The 17,226-nt window shown below is 39.4% G+C and overlaps 1 protein-coding gene across 25 annotated transcripts in view; it reads left to right on the top strand.

The window, feature by feature from the left end:
• Positions 1–17,226, top strand: part of SEC31A (SEC31 homolog A, COPII coat complex component) — a 76,152-nt gene that overhangs the window by 25,198 nt on the left and 33,728 nt on the right. For 16 of the 25 annotated variants that reach the window (XM_033214252.1, XM_033214259.1, XM_033214253.1 and 13 more), the window contains exons 9-16: positions 4,484–4,645; positions 4,838–4,990; positions 7,417–7,653; positions 8,604–8,678; positions 9,397–9,435; positions 10,268–10,345; positions 14,179–14,254; positions 15,144–15,322. In XM_033214252.1, coding sequence (XP_033070143.1) covers positions 4,484–4,645; positions 4,838–4,990; positions 7,417–7,653; positions 8,604–8,678; positions 9,397–9,435; positions 10,268–10,345; positions 14,179–14,254; positions 15,144–15,322 — 999 coding nt within the window. The remainder of the gene's footprint in view (positions 1–4,483; positions 4,646–4,837; positions 4,991–7,416; positions 7,654–8,603; positions 8,679–9,396; positions 9,436–10,267; positions 10,346–14,178; positions 14,255–15,143; positions 15,323–17,226) is intronic. The other 9 variants (XM_033214255.1, XM_033214256.1, XM_033214262.1 and 6 more) reach the window with 3 other exon arrangements.

Consider the following 17,226-nt stretch of genomic DNA (forward strand, 5'->3'; position numbering starts at 1 on the left):
CTGCGACCTTTGGCAGTGCTCGTGTCCCTGGGTACTTGAGATTAAGAGAATGGTGATGGCTTTTCACAAGCATACTGCCTTCGGGCACTTGTTTAACAAAGCACACCCTGCACAGCCCAAAATCCGTTAAAACTTGAGTCACCACAGCACATGTCTCTTGCAAGGACAAGGTTGGGGGTAGGGTCACAGATTAACAGCATCTCAAATACAGAACAAAATGAAGTCTCTTATGTCTACTTCTTTCTCTATAGACACAGTAACAGTCTGATCTCTCTTTCTTTTCCCCTCATTTCCCCCTTTTCTATTCAACAAAACCACCATTGTCATCATGGCTCGTTCTCCGTGGTCGCTGTCTCTTTGGAACTATTGGGTATACCTGCAGACTAACAGCAGACAGAACAGGCACACAAGGATTAATATGAAATTTACAATAGTCATACTTCAGATGGTTTTAACCGAAGTGACAGAGTTAAGATTTGCAAGGCCATCAGCACCTGCAGTTGCCTCAGTTTCTGGTACCAACACAGAGATCATATACTTCACAAAGTAATAACAAGTGGAGGCAGGATGAGATCACTGACCACAGGATGGTGTTAAAATTAAAATTAAAATTGCATTGTCATTGATAACATCTTATCAGGAAACAGGGTTTGAGAGCAGGCAACTTGTCTGACCAAATTTTATTAGGCGGGAATTTTCTCATCCTAATAAGCCTGGGAGCGTTACAGGAGACTGGGGCTTATTTCATCCCTTCGGCTTCGATCTTAAAAGACAGCACGCCTTGAGGGGCTCATTTATAGGCCTACCCTCAGAGCGCATTCTCTTTCTCAAGGATGTTCCTTGCTGAAAAAAAGAATTCAACGTTATTTCTCCTATTTGCTTTTAAAAAGAGGAGAAATATGGCTCTGTTCTGTCCGGCTCACCGGCGGCCAGTTCAAGGTTACCTCCCTTGTTCTCTGAACATCACTGTTATCCTGTTCTTTTTTCAAGATGCCTGGATTTCGTATTGTTCAAACACAAATGCTCTACAAACGATTTGTGCAGTTAACACAATCATCACAGGGTCCTGAGGTGACATTCATCCTCCTCAGCTTACAAAGAAGATGATGGGATTAAAAGATTAAAGACAGACATAGGAAATTGTAAAAGCATTAATTTGGGGAACTAATAAGTGTCCTTGAAATCTTCATGTTTTATGCTTTTCTGCCGTGGCTTCAACCGGTCCCTTCGTTCAGGGTCCCTGACTTCCTGCATGTCTTTTCTTCTGATATCACCACCTTGTTCATCTTGTGAGTCAGTGGTGCTCGATTGTGGTGTTTCCGTCTCCATGGAGGCACTTTTCTTTCCATCTCCGATGGGTTCATTGTAGAACTTCAAATGTCTAATGGGTATCCAAACAGGAAGCTGATTTTCTCCTGATAAAACACAAGCAAAACCTCTTCCCCGGGTTATCACCTTCCCTATTTCCCATGTCTTATTTTTGTTGTCTTTCCACCAAATCAGTTTTCTTTCATGTGGGCTGTTCTTTTTGCCAGTAAGATGTTGTTCAGCAGAAGTAGTAGTCTGATTTCTGTAAATGTTTAAAAAATTTAAAGTATAGAGTGCTAGATTAAGTTGCATCTGAGGAGTGGTACATTCCTTACTGTCTCCCCCTTCTTTTTGTTTAATTAACTGAGTTTTGAGTGTTCTATTCGTTCTTTCAACTATGGCCTGTCCTTGGGAATTAGAAGGAATTCCTGTTGTATGTGTAATTTTCCACTGATTTAAGAATTTTTGGAAAGCTTTACTACAATATCCTGGTCCATTGTCAGTTTTAATTTTTTTTGGAACTCCCATTACAGCAAAACAAGATAATGAATGTTTTTTTAACATGGGAAGTACTTTCTCCTGTCTGGCAGGTTGCCCATATGAAATGTGAATAAGTATCAACTGTTACATGAACATATGATAATTTTCCAAATGAAGGTACATGTGTAACATCCATTTGCCATAATGCGTTAGGACACAAACCTCTGGGATTAACTCCTGCCTCTTGAGTGGGCAAGTGTAGTACTTGACACTGGGTGCAGTGTTGTACAGTATCTTTTGCCTTTTTCCATGTGACATCAAATTTGTTTTTTAACCATGCTGCATTTACATGAGTCAAAGCATGAAGTTCTTGTGCTTTTATGAATGCAGAGGATACCAGTAAGTCAGCTTGTTCATTTGCTTTAGTTAAAGGTCCTGGTAAATTAGTGTATGCTCGAATATGAGTAATATAAAATGGGAAATTCCTTTTTCTTACAGTTTGTTGTAATAAATTGAATAGCTGGTTTAACTGATCATCCATGCTGTATTTAATTAGAGCTGTCTCAACATCCCTTGTAGCCTGTACTACATATACAGAATCTGATACAATATTAACAGGTTGATTAAAATCTTGTAACACTGTAATGACTACAACCAACTCTGCCCTTTGAGCCGATTGATACTGAGTTTTGAGCAGCATCTTGAAGCCTTGCTACAAAATCAGGGTAAGGCTCTTTAGAGACTTGTCTTATTGTATTGAAGGAGGGGCAGGCGGTTTCTGGGTCTTGGATTTTCTCCCAGGCCCTAAGGCGGATAGCCCTAATTTGCTTAATGGCCTCATTTGTCATTATTACTTGTTGACTAGCAGTGCTCCAATTTTGACCTGTTCCTAATACTTGATCTACATCTATGTTAATTGGAGGCTTGGCAGTCCTATTTCTTCGGACCTGTTCTTGTGTCCCATCAATCCACCAAGTCTTAAATTGTAAAAATTGAGAGGGTGAGAGTGATGATTTTGCCAGAATCTCCCAATCAAAAGGAATGAGTCTATGTCCATGAGCAATGGAATCTAATAATGTTCTCATGTAAGGAGAGTTGGGTCCATACTGTTTTACTCCCTCTTTCATTTCTTTTAGCATTTTTATAGAAAAGGACTCATATCTGGCTTCAGCTACGAGAGGCTCTCACTCTTGGGCCCCTGCTCCAGGTGGTCTTGATTCTAATATTACTGGGAATTGCCACGCTTCAATAGCTCCATTGTTTTCTTGCCCCATCAATAATTTTATGTAATGCACTACCCTGTCCACTGGGCGGTGCTGTAGGATTAAGTCTCATGGTGGGCGGCTGAGGCTATAGCGCCCTGCCCTGTGGCGCTGGAAACATTCCTGGCTGTCCATACGGATTTTCTGGGGGCAGCCGATACTGAAGTTCGGCTGGCGGCCAGTATTGATAGGCTACTGGTGGCTGGGTCTTATTTTCTACTGGCTGATATTGTGGACACTGTATTTGGATTGGCATTGCCATGACAGAGACTCTATCTTTTTCTATTTGATCTTCTTTTGGAGTTTGTACTTGTTTAACCTGCTTTTGAGGTTGTAAAGTTACAGGCATCTGAGCTGCTGTAAGAGGAGTTGGCCATTGTGGTTTAGACTCTGATGGCTCTGCTAATTCTGGACCTTTTTCTTCTAACTTTAACATTTCAGGCTATATCACCTCCTGTAATTGATTATCGTCAACATTTTGCATTGATTGAGCCGTTACCGGCTCTGCTACACATTTATAATGTGAACTTTCTGTTCTTTTCTGGGATTCTGTCCCTGCCTCTTTTTGACAATCTACTGCACAGCTTTCAGGGACATAAGAAACTGAAACGCTGTCTTCTTCTGTTTGAAACGATTCTAAAGCTACTTTAATAATGACCTAATCATTCCATACTGTAAGTGGGATGATTTTACCTTGCCTCCTTGCTTGTTTTAATTCTTTGCCAATTTTTTCCCAGTCTTTTAGATCTAAAGTTCCCTGTTCCGGAAACCATGGGCAAAACTGTTCTATTGTTTGGAATAGCGTGTTAGATTTTTGGTAGAGACTTTAATTCCCCCTCTTTTTAAGAGAATTTTAATAAAGCTGCGATAAGAGGCATATTTACTTTTAGTTTGCACCATTGTTAACCCTAGGTTCTTCCGAGTGCACAAGCTTACTGCAAGGCTGACTGTTAATGTACTCGGGAGTCTCTCGTCGACTTGTCCTCAATGACCACGCTCGAGCGTACCTTCACCTTAGAGAAAAGCACCCACTCTGGGCACCAGATGAAGGGGTGGCCTGCCCCTCCACACCTGTGGGCGTTTCTTGTTAGGTGGAATGAGAGACTTGAGAAAAGAAATGAGACAAAGTGACAAAGTATAGAGAAAGAAAAAGTGGGCCCAGAGGACCGGCGCTCAGCATACAGAGGACCCACGCCGGCACCAGTCTCTGAGTTCCCTCAGTATTTATTGAGTCACTACAGCACATGTCTCTTGCAAGGACAAGGTTGGGGATTAACAGCAAGGACAAGGGTCACAGATTAACAGCATCTCAAATACAGAACAAAATAGAGTCTCATGTCTACTTCTTTCTGTATAGACACAGTAACAGTCTGATCTCTCTTTCTTTTCCCCACACTATACCATTTTCTGAGTGTTGTTTTTTGTTGGCCTAGGTGTTATATGAACTTCCCACCAACACACAGTGGTGCTTCGATATTCAGTGGTGTCCCCGAAATCCTGCTGTCTTATCAGCTGCTTCGTTTGATGGGCGTATCAGTGTTTATTCTATCATGGGAGGAAGCACAGACGGTTTAAGACAGAAACAAGTTGACAAGGTAATAGGAAGTGTTAAAGTTTTCTATTATAATGCCTGAAAAAAGTACGTGTTGTGTAATATTTTGAAATGACTTCACTAATTAACAGTGCTGGTTAATTGGACAATTGTGATAAAAAAATTTTTTGGATATGACTGGAAAAAAATGAAAGTTTGTGTATGGTCAGATTCTCATGTTATTAATCTTTTTTAGCTTTCATCATCTTTTGGGAATCTTGATCCCTTTGGCACAGGACAGCCCCTTCCTCCATTACAAATTCCACAGCAGACTGCTCAGCATAGTATAGTGCTGCCTCTGAAGAAGCCGCCCAAGTGGATTCGAAGGCCTGTTGGTGCTTCTTTTTCAGTAGGTGGATTTTGTTTTTATGGTCCATAGTCACAAAGGACTTTTTATACCAAAGTGTTATTACAGGATCCCTCTGATGGAAGAAGTCGGGGTTTAAGTTGAGATTTGAGATGTATTTGTGGGTATTTCATCATTCAAAACGGTTTCTCTGAAAAACTGGAACCTACTCTTTTTTTTCCCTTTTTTAAAAATCATGGTAAAATATACATAAAATTTATCATTGTATCCATTTTCAAATGTACAGTTCAATGGCATTAAGTACATTTACATTATTGTTGTGTAGCCAATACTCTATGTTCCTCGCCCCCGCTTTTTTTAAAATTTTTTTTTATTTGAGACAGAGTCTTGCTCTGTTGCCCAGGGTGGAGTGCAGTGGCGCAATCTTGGCTCACTGCAACCTCCGCCTCCTGGGTTCAAGCAATTCTCCTGCCTCAGCCTCCTGAGTAGCTGGAATTACAGGTGCATGCCACCACACCTGGCTAATTTTTGTATTTTTAGTAGAGATGCGGTTTTACCATGTTGACTGGGGCTGGTCTCGAACTCCTGACCTCAGGTGATCCACCCGCCTTGGCCTCCCAAAGTGCTGGGATTACAGGCATGAGTCACTGCACCAGGCCCTCCTCCCTTTTTTTTTTTTTTTTTTTTTGAGACGGAGTCTAGCTCTGTTGCCCGGGCTGGAATGCAGTGGCTGGATCTCAGCTCACTGCAAGCTCCGCCTCCCGGGTTCACGCCATTCTCCTGCCTCAGCCTCCTGAGTAGCTGGGACTAGCTGGGACTACAGGCGCCCGCCACCTCGCCTGGCTAGTTTTTTGTATTTTTTAAGTAGAGACGGGGTTTCACCGTGTTCGCCAGGATGGTCTCGATCTCCTGACCTCGTGATCCACCCGCCTCGGCCTCCCAAAGTGCTGGGATTACAGGCTTGAGCCACCGCGCCCAGCCCCTCCCTTTTTTTTAAAATATGTCTTCCTTCTCTCTCTCTCTCTGTCTCTCTAGCTCTTTACCTCGCTCCCTCCCTCCCTTCTTTTTTTCTTTTCTTTTCTCTTTTCTTTTCTTTTCTTTTCACAGGGAGTGTCCTCCCTCCTCTTCATCCTTTTAGCTTTCTTTTTTAATTGTCAGCGTTTTTTATTGTAAAAAATGCGTAATATAAAATTTACTATCTTAACCATTTTAAATATACACTACAACGATTTTTAAATATATACTACGGTAGTGTTAACTATATACACGTTGTTGTGCAACAGATCTCTAGAACTTTTTCATCTTGCAAAACTGAAACTCTGTGCCCTTGAACAACAGCTCCCCATTTCCTCTTTCCCTTGAATCCCTGGTAACCACATTCTACTTTGTTGCTAGGAGTTTTACTACTTTAAATTACTCATATAAATGGAATCATGCAGTACTTGTCTTTTTGTGGCTGGCTTATTTTACTTAGCTTAATGTCCTCAAGGTTTATTTGTGTTGTAGCATGACAGAATTTACTTCTTTTTACAGGCCAAATAATATTGCATTGTATATATATACCACATTTTTTTTTATCCTTTCATTTGATGGTCATTTTGGTTGCTTCCATCTTTTGGCTATTGTGAATAAATGCTGTGGTGAACATAGGTTTGTAAGTATCATTTTGGGATCCTGTTTTCAGTTTTTTGGGATATATACCCAGAAGTGGAATTGCTAGATCATAACGATGGTTCTATTTTTAAGTTTTTGAAGAACCTCCATACCGTTTTATAGCAGCTTTGCCATTTTACATTCTCACTAATAGTGCACAAGGATTCTAGTTTCTCCACATCCTCTCTAGCACTTTTTGTTTGTTTGTTTGTTTCTTCCTTTTACATTGCTGATACTTTGCCTACTTCTTTCACACCAGACTTCTAATAGCTTGATTGCATATTTGTTGCTTGTCTTTTTCCTCTCTAATCTTTACTACATATTCCAAGATTAATCTTCCTAAAATAGACCTTCGAATATGTTTTCTGTCACTCATAAGTCTGTTCTTTGGATCTACTTAATCTTCTCATCATCCTATCTGGTCTTCTGTATCTGGGTGGATCACTTGAGGTTTGGAGTTCAAGACCATCCTGGCCAACATGGTGAAACCCTGTCTACTAAAAATACAAAAATTAGCCAGGCATGTGGCCGGCACCTGTAATCCCAGCTACTCAGGAGGCTGAGGCAGGAAAATCACTTGAACCCAGGAGGCAGAGGTTGTAGTGTTTGCACTCCAGCCTGGGTGACTAAGAGTGAAACTCTGTCTCAAAAAAAAAAAAAAAAAGTACATTTCATCTAGAACAGAAATTGAAGTGATGTGGCGCATGAGAGGTGATATCAACTAATTTCATCCAGATTATCTGTTTAGGCCACTTTATAAGCACTTTTCTTGGCCATATTGTCGGGTTAACACTGAGTTTGTCTCTCTTTTATAGTTTGGAGGCAAACTGGTTACATTTGAGAATGTTAGAATGCCTTCTCATCAGGGAGCTGAGCAGCAGCAGCAGCAGCACCATGTGTTCATTAGTCAGGTTGTAACAGAAAAGGAGTTCCTCAGCCGATCAGACCAACTTCAGCAGGCTGTGCAGTCACAAGGATTTATCAATTATTGCCAAAAAAAAATTGATGCCTCTCAGACTGAATTTGAGAAAAATGTGTGGTCCTTTTTGAAGGTAAAGTTGCTATTTAAGGCTGTATTATTTCATTATCTGCAAATGTAACTGTTCCATTATATTCTAAATCTGTCTTCCTTTAAAGAATTTAAGAAGTGATTTCAGCAATTCATCATGAAATTAAGAAGCCTTGTAAAGAGCATACAACCTGTGTCCAGAGTTTTTCCTTCTCTACTTTGAAAAGTGTAATACGAAATACGTTTTTAATAAGAAAACAAAAATAGATCTGTTTAGAGGAGAGAGACATAGTCAGCATACCTATTTTGAAGATTAGTACATAGAGTTTACTATGATGAAAACATAGAATATTTAATATCTATATTAGATCTAGTTAAGGAAAATGGAAAAAGAGGAAGAGGAATAGAGGAGAGAGGTTGGAGGCATTTTTCCTTTTACTTTAAGAGGAGTTAGAATAGAATAACAAATAGAATTTCCTTGTTGGTCATTTTGCCTGCACTGGAATGTCTGTTTCTTTATACAGTACTGATTTTTCAAGTAAAGCAGTCTTGAATACGGTAGGTTAAAGTCTAAAATTAAAGAATTTATATTTTGTAATAATTTTGGGAAAGCATTTTAGGACATAGAATATTCCACATAGTTTGAGTTTTGTATCAATTTAACCTTTGAACATAAATTTGTATTTAAAAAAATTACTGTTCAAAAGTAAACTTTATTCAACCAGGGCAATTAATTACTAGTATATTTACTATTAAAAAATAACTTTTTTAAAAAAATGATTCTGGGCACATGTTCTCAGGACCTCCTGAGGCTGGGTCTTCAAATAAAAAACCAAAAAACCCACTATTCTTTAGATTCGTTCTAACAATGAATCTTTAGAATGTAGACTTCAGATAATTTTAATAATTCTCTTTGGAATTTGATTCATTCTTATAAAAATTTGGCCTTTAAATGTAGGTCTTTCTTTTAAGAATATGTCTTTTTTTTAAAAGGTGAACTTTGAGGATGATTCTCGTGGAAAATACCTTGAACTTCTAGGATACAGGAAAGAAGATCTAGGAAAGAAGGTAAACTTTCGGGAAAGTTAGATGGCATGCTGTTTATGAATCATACTTTAAAAAAATAAAGTTCGACACAGATTATCTTAAATCACCCAGTAAACATTTAATACTAATTTGTGTTTGGTTGCCAGCATTTTTTCTTTTTTCTTTTTTTATTCTCCATTATTACCCACAGTGGTTGCCAGAGTTTTGAATACATACTTGTATTAGCCTTTCATCATTCTTTGGAAATGACTAGAGTTTTCTATAACATTGCAGGTTGTTGCATGTGTGATAGAGGTATACTGTGCACTGTAAGTGCATATTGAAGTTTAGTGCTCTTTTGATGTCAGGCAGAACTAAGATCACATCACAACCCCACTCGTTAGTGGCTGTGTCTTTGCTCACTCCTTTAGAGTTTTATATTTAACTTTATTAGTAGTCTAAACTTCTTGAGGCTGAAACTTTTTTAGGCTTGTAAGAGATTAATATATGAAAGTTATACTTCCATGCCTGATGGCAGAAAATGAGGAAATAGAAGGATTGTCAGATTATTTCTAATCACTTCCGTGTGAAAGAAGCTAGAACCATGAAGAACCAGTTATAGCTTTTATTGTTTTTTTAAACGTACTATTCCTATAAGAACTTTTGTGGATTTTCGCCAATGAGGAGCAAGAGGTGAACATTTGCTGGATGCTCTGAAATAGAATTCCATGTAGTAGGTGAGCTGTTATTTTTATTTCAGATTGCTTTGGCCTTGAACAAAGTGGATGGAGCCGATGTGGTAAGAAGGCCTTTAAAAATAGCTACCTTCTAAAACTTTGGCTAGGTCATAACAAAGAAGGAAGTATCATTTAAGAAATTTTTGTTTTATGGTTCATGGTATAAAAATAAATGCTTATTCTAGATATTTTAATAAGTTAATAATTCTCATTTTTAAAATAGCGTGAGCTTAGCAGGTGGAGCATTCCTTTCTCTTGACATACATATTTGAATTTTGTAAAGGAGGAAAAACAGAATTAATGACTACTCAAATACTTAAGATAAAGTTTTTTTTTGTTGTTGTTGTTGTTGTTTTTGTTTGTTTTTTTGCCGGGGAAAAAAAAATTGGTAGGAAAGAATGGGAAAGTGGGCTGGGTGCAGTCGCTCACGCCTGTAATCCCAGCACTTTGGGAGGCTGAGGAGGGCAGATCATGAGGTCAGGAGTTTGAGACCAGCCTGACCAACATGGTGAAATCCTGTCTTTACTAAAAATACAAAAATTAGCCGGGCGTTGTGGCACATGCCTGTAATCCCAGCTACTTGGGAGGCTGAGGCAGAGAATTGCTTGAACCGGGAGGCGGAGGTTGCAGTGAGCCGGGATCGTGCCACTGAACTCCAGCCTGGGTGACAGAGTGAGACTGTCTCAAAAAAAAAAAAAAATGGGAAAGTGTTAGCAGTAATAGTTCTTTGCTTTTCCTCTAATGATGATTCTCAAATAAATTTACTCACTGTTGCTTCTTATGATTAAACTAGCTCTGAATGTTGTTGGTTGGGTCTTTTGTCTTCCTGGTTCACTAACAGCCTTTTAATGCTACATTTTTCACTTTCCCCTATAATTGTTTTGTGTACCAAAGGCTCTTAAAGACTCTGACCAAGTAGCACAGAGTGATGGGGAGGAGAGCCCTGCTGCTGAAGAGCAGCTCTTGGGAGAGGTACTTGTTTTTTTTTTCATATTATATTGGACAAATTTGTGATATTTGTGTATCTCACATTAAAATAGGAAAAATTTTCTTGACTACTTGTGGCAAAATTAAGTTGAAATAAATTGTTTTCTTTGAGATGTTTAAGATAGGAATCTATCTTATACTATACCTATACTTATACCTATACTGACAGAAGTATCATCTCCAGACTCTTGTTCTGCAACCTTGTTTCTGGATTATATGGTTTAAAACTAACAGTTGATGTGAGATTGACATAATTTGGTCAGATGACTATCAGCATGTCAAACTGAAAAGAGATTTTATTCAGAAATCCTCATTGCGTTGCATGTAAAGTTAATGTTTTTTCTTGGCCTATAATTTTGGGCCGACTATCAGTGGCATAGGCCTCTGAATTAGTACTGAACATGGAGTTGAAGTAAAGGATAGTTCACTAAACTTATTGTCATGATTTTCAATAAATGTGTCCTTAGTTGATAATTTTTGTAAATAATTAAGAAGAGTCCTTGAACACAGAGTTACATCATTAGTTTTTCCTTTTAATTTTCTGAGTGTTTTTTTAACCACTAATGAACAAATCTGTAATTTACTTTTCTTGCTTTCTAATTTTATATCATCTTGGAAAATTAATCAACAAGTTCTTCTCATCTCATCTTTGGCTTTTTCATTGTTCTTTGCAATATCTTGACTATGGAATGTTTTGTATAATTTTTTACTATGTTATAAAAATAATTCAGTAAATTTAGTCTATTACAAGATGATTGCAAAAATCATTCTCCTTAGAAGTGGATCTCCTAGAGTTTAATTAACAAGGGAATAAAGGATGTGGATAAAATCTTACTAAAAATTTGAACTAGGCCAGGCACCATGTTTGCTCATGCCTGTAATCCCAGCACTTTGGGAGGCCAAGGTGGGAGGATCACTTGAGACTAGGAATTCAAGACTAGAACATAGTGAGACCCCATCTCTAAAAAAACAGAAACATTAAAAATTAACCCAGTAGGATGGCACATGCCTGTAGTCCTACCTATTTGGGAGGCTGAGGTAGGATCACTTGAGCCCAAGAGTTCATGGTTGGAGTGAGCTATGATCACACCATTGCATTCCAGCCTGGGTGACAGAGCAAGACCTTGTCTGATTTAAAAAAGAAAAGAACTAATTTTGAGAATATTTAAACAGAATTGTAAGATAAATAGAGAAATGTATTTTCATTTATGTACGACTAGACTATGTATTATCAAATAGAGGGTCATTTGGGGATGCACTCATGAATAATAGGTAAGGAAAATATGCATTTAATGAAATAGTAGTCATCAATGTGTACTTTTGTTTCTTTGAAAAGTGTTTAAGGAGATAAAGTCTTCCCCTTTGTCTTGATGAGCTATTTGTTTCATAGTAGCTTACACATTGAAGGCACTCATTACCTAATAAATTGTGCATTTTTTGACCTTATATCTAGTTCAGAAGTCCATAAATAAGGATAAATCATTCCTAGAAAGCGAATTGGAGAAATAGTGAGTTAAAGAAAAGTGTCCGGGCACGGTGGCTCGTGCCTGTAATCCCAGCACTTTGGGAGGCCAGGTCAGGTGGATCACGACGTCAAGAGATTGAGACCATCCTAGCTAACACGGTGAAACCCCATCTCTACTGAAAATACAAAAAATTAACCAGGTGTGGTGGTGGGTCCCTGTAGTCCCAGCTACTCGGGAGGCTGAGGCAGGACAATGTTGTGAACCCGGGAGGGAGGTGGAGCTTGCAGTGAGCTGAGAATGCACCACTGCCCTCCAGCCTGGGCGACAGAGTGAGACTCTGTCTCAAAAAAAAAAAAACAAACTATTTTTATGCAAGTTTGTTAGTAAATGTAATTAGATCAGTGTGTCTGATTTATTCCTTAATGTGAATAACTTAAATTCTTAATTTCTTTGAGTTTTTAAATTCCAAATGCTTCTCTTTAATTGGGGAAAGGGAATTAGGGTTATAGATATTCTCCTGTAATAGTCAATATTAGTAATTAAGTGTATTTGCAGATGGTGCAGTGCCGTACTCTGCATTAAAATTACCCAGTTCTAAAGTGCCACTGACCTTGAATACTAGATATTTACATTCAGATGCATAGATAACATAGCACGGAAGATAGATATTTCATCTCATGTAAGAAAGCTATGTTTTTCTTTAAAAATTTATCTCTAATCTCTGATATATTTTTGTCTTATTTTGAATTTTTATGCATGGGAGAGAAAGTGTTTAAAATTATTTGCCTGCAAAATGCTTCCATTATATGTTTTCTAAAGAAAGCATTGAGTTTATTTTTAATCAGTCTTGCAGGTAGTCTCAGAAATTATAACAGAACTGTGTTTATTTTTACCAGACTAGCCCACTGTTTGACTAATTTGAGTGAACACGAAATGTATACTTGAATTTAAGTGTATTAATAAATAATATACTTATATTGCTTTTATGTTGTGGATACCAAGTGATTTTTTATTCATTTTTTTTTCATGATTCAGTTAAAACAAAAACACCTTATAATCAAATGTAGTGGACAGGAATTCTTAGATGTGTAAAAGTGGGTTTGTTTTAAAATTTTAAAATAGTGTAATTTAAAAATATATTTTCCAGCCTGGCGTGGTGGCTCACGCCTGTAATTCCAGCACTTTGGGAGGCCAAGGAGGGCAGATCACGAGTTCAGGAGATTGAGAGCATCCTGGCTAACATGGTGAAACCCTGTCTCTACTAAAAATACAAAAATTAGCCGGGCATGGTGGCAGGCACCTATAGTCCCAGCTACTCAGGAGGCTGAGGCAGGAAAATGGCGTGAACCCAGGAGGCAGAGTTTGCAGTGAGCCAAAATCGCGCCACCGTGCTCCAGCCTGCGAGACAGAGCAAGACTCCCTCTCAAAAATAAAATTAAATAAATAAAAATAAAAATATATTTTCCATATTTTGAGCCACTCATAGTTACCTAAGAAAACAAAGATTCTTCGGCTTCATTACTGAGATACCAGTAATGAATATGTACATGTTAGTTTGTTTAATAGTGTTCTTTTTTTTTTTTTTTTTTGAGACAGAGTCTTGCTCTGTCGCCAGGCTGGTGTGCAGTGGCACAATCTCAGCTCACTGCAACCTCCACCTCCTGGGTTCAAGTGATTCTCCTGCCTCAGCCTCCCAAGTAACTGGGGCTACAGCCAGCTAATTTTTGTATTTCTAGTAGAGATGGGGTTTCACCATGTTGGCCAGGATGGTCTCGATCTCCTGACCTCGTGATCTGCCCTCCTCGGCCTCCCAAAGTGCTGGGATTACAGGCATGAGCCGCTGCTCCTGGTCAGTTTTTTTTTATTTTAGTAGAGATGGGGTTTCACCATGTTGGCCAGGATGGTCTTGATCTCGTGACCTTGTGATCCACCTGCCTCAGCCTCCCAAAATGCTGGGATTACAAGCACGCACCACCATGCCTGGCTAGTTTTGTATTTTTAGTAGATATGGGGTTTCGCCATGTTGGGCATGGTTGGTCCTGAGCTTCTGACCTCGAGTGACCTGCCCGCCTTGGCCTCCTGAAGTACTGAGATTACAGATGTGAGCCACTGTGCCCAGCCTGTTTAACCAGTATTCTTCATGACCTTGGATTTTATTTATGATTATATAATGGGAGGTAATATTTAGGGAAGTCATAGATCTTAGTGTAAATTTGGATCTGAGAACTTTTCTGGAATAACTTGGTATGTCATCTAGTCTGTAGATGAAGAATCATGTGTAAATTTTTTTTTGTCAGTAAATCATTCCACAGTTTTATTCTGGCTAAATTGTTGCTTTTTTCATCTCTTTAGCCTATTAAAGAGGAAAAAGAAGAATCTGAATTTCTACCCTCATCTGGAGGGACATTTAATATCTCCATCAGTGGGGGTAAGTACTTGTTGGTTTTGATTTCTAATTTTTTTTAACCATTGGAAAACAAATAGTTCCTGCATTTAAGTTAAAATGCTTCAAGTCAGGTGCCATGGTGCATGCCTATAGTCCCAGCTACTTGGGAAGTTGAGGCAGGAGGATCACTTGGGCCCAGGAGTTTGAGGCTATCCTGGACAATATAGTGAAACGCTATCTCAAAAAAAAAAAACAGTTTTGTCACAGGTGGTAGAGTGTGAGAAAGAACTCACTTTTCCTTTAGTACAGTATATGTAATCAGTGCCTTGGGAAGGCTGGTGTGTTCAGACACCTAGGTGATCTTTGATAATCCAGTTAAAGCAGTCTGGAAAATGTATTATTTTATATTTATCTCAGCATATTTCTATAGATCTTTTCCACAAATACCAATAGCTTGTGTTAGAAATTAATCCACTAAGGCCAGGCGCGGTGGCTCAAGCCTGTAATCCCAGCACTTTGGGAGGCTGAGATGGGTGGATCACGAGGTCAGGAGATCGAGACCATCCTGGCGAACACGGTGAAACCCCGTCTCTACTAAAAAATACAAAAAACTAGCCGGGTGAGGTGGCGGGCGCCTGTAGTCCCAGCTACTCGGGAGGCTGAGCCAGGAGAATGGCGTGAACCTGGGAGGCGGGGCTTGCAGTGAGCTGAGATCCGGCCACTGCACTCCAGCCTGGGCAACAGAGCGAGACTCCGTCTCAAAAAAAATAAAAAATAAAAAATAAAAAGAAATTAATCCACTAGTAATCAGAAATTAGTGTTGTGGTCTCCATTCATGTATGTATACAAAAATTGATAGATGTAGTACTTTGTTGTTGGTTTTGGTAATAAAAACTCTATTTAACTTGGATGTATTATTTTTTTGTTGCAGACATTGATGGTTTAATTACTCAGGCTTTGCTAACAGGCAATTTTGAGAGTGCTGTTGACCTTTGTTTACATGATAACCGCATGGCCGATGCCATCATATTGGCCATAGCAGGTGGACAAGAACTCTTGGCTCGAACCCAGAAGAAATACTTCGCAAAATCCCAAAGCAAAATTACCAGGGTATGTTATTTTAAAAATAAGCAATAACGTATTTATCTTTCTAATTATAAAAACAATACACTGTTATTATAGATAACTGAAATGCAGAAAACAGTAAAGAATTTTAAAAACTCATTAATTCCTTGACCTGGAAATAGTTGTTGACAGTTTGGCATGATTATTCTAGTTTTGTTGTTTTGTTATATATTTTTAATTTTAAAGACGGTGTCTTGCTCTGTCACCCAGGATAGAGTCCAGTGGTGTGATCTTGACTCACTGCAACCTCCACCTCCCAGGTTCAAGCAATTCTCCTGCCTCAGCCTCCCGAGTAGCTGGGATTACAGGCGCCTGCCACCGTGCCTAGATAATTTTTGTATTTTCAGTACAGATGGGGTTTCACCATGTTGGTCAGGCTGGTTTCGGACTCCTGACCTCAGGTGGTCTGCCCTCGTCGGCCTCCCAAAGTGCTGGGATTACAGGCGTAAGCCACTGTGCCTGGCCTTATTAAAATTTTTAATTGTGGCTGGGCACGGTGACTCACGCCTGTAATCCCAGCACTTTGGGAGGCCGAGGCGGGCAGATGATGAGGTCAGGAGTTCGAGACCAGTCTGGCCAACATGGTGAAACCCTGTCTCTACTAAAAAAATACAAAAAAGTAGCTGGGCGTGGTGGCGGGCGCCTGTAATCCAAGCTGCTAGGGAGGCTGAGGCAGGAGAATCGCTTGAACCTGGGAGACAGAGGTTTCAGTGAGCCGAGATCACGCCATTGCACTCCAGCCTGGGCAACAGTGCAAGACTCTGTCTCAAAAAAGAAAAAAAATTTTTTTAAATTACTCTATAGTATTTCATGGTAAGAAGATGTAATGTTATGTTTTCCAGTATTTTCCAAATAGAAATAAACATCTTTGTTTATATAATGATAAACACCTTTGTTGTGCCTAAAGACTTGTACAAATTTCTGATTATTTAAATTGAACTGTAGTCATAGAAGAGGAATTTCTGGCACAGAGGGTCTAAATTTTTTTTTAACTTTTATGTTAAGTTCAGAGGTACATGTGCAGGTTTGTTATATCTAACAAACTTATGAGTAAACTTGTGTCATGGGGGTTTGTTGTACAGATTATTTCATCACCCAGGTGTTAAGCCTAGGACCCATTAATTATTTTTTCTGATTCTGTCTCTCCTCCCACCCTCCAATAGGCCCCAGTGTGTGTTGTTCCTCTCCATGTGTTCACATGTTCTCATCATGTAGCTCTTACTTATAAGTGAGAACGTGCAGTATTTGGTTTTCTGTTCATGTGTTGGTTTGCTAAGAATAATGGCCTCCGGCTCCATCCATGTGCCTGCAAAGGACATGATCTCATTGTTTTTTGTGGCTACTTGATGTTATTTCTACGTCATAAAGTAATTTTTATGAAAATTAGTTTTCATAAAAGTTGTACTGGCCGGACGCAGTGGCTCACGCCTGTGATCCCAGCACTGTGGGAGGCGGAGGCGGGCGGATCACGAGGTCAGGAGATCAAGACCATCCTGGCAAACACGGTGAAACCCCGTCTCTACTAAAAATACAAAAAATTAGCCGGGCGTGGTGGCGGGCGCCTGTAGTTCCAGCTACTCTGGAGGCTGAGGCAGGAGAATGGCGTGAACCCGGGAGGCGGAGCTTGCAGTGAGCCGAGATCGCACCACTGCAATCCAGCCTGGGCCACAGAGCCAGACTCCCGTGTCAAAAAAAAAAAGTTGTACCAGTATTGAGTCCCATCAGCCTCATCTCATGTCACTCTCTCCTCTGTTATCTTTTAGCCACAGTGGCTACATTGTAGTTCCTCCCTCACTCATTACATGTTCCTTTCTCACTGGAACTTTGCATCTGTCTTTCCCTTGGCCTAGAAGGCTTTTTCCTTCTTGATGAAGTTAATTCCTCCTTGT

The sequence above is a fragment of the Trachypithecus francoisi genome, unplaced genomic scaffold, assembly GCF_009764315.1.
Source record: "Trachypithecus francoisi isolate TF-2019V2 unplaced genomic scaffold, Tfra_2.0 Lachesis_group1, whole genome shotgun sequence".
Classification (NCBI taxonomy): domain Eukaryota; kingdom Metazoa; phylum Chordata; class Mammalia; order Primates; family Cercopithecidae; genus Trachypithecus; species Trachypithecus francoisi.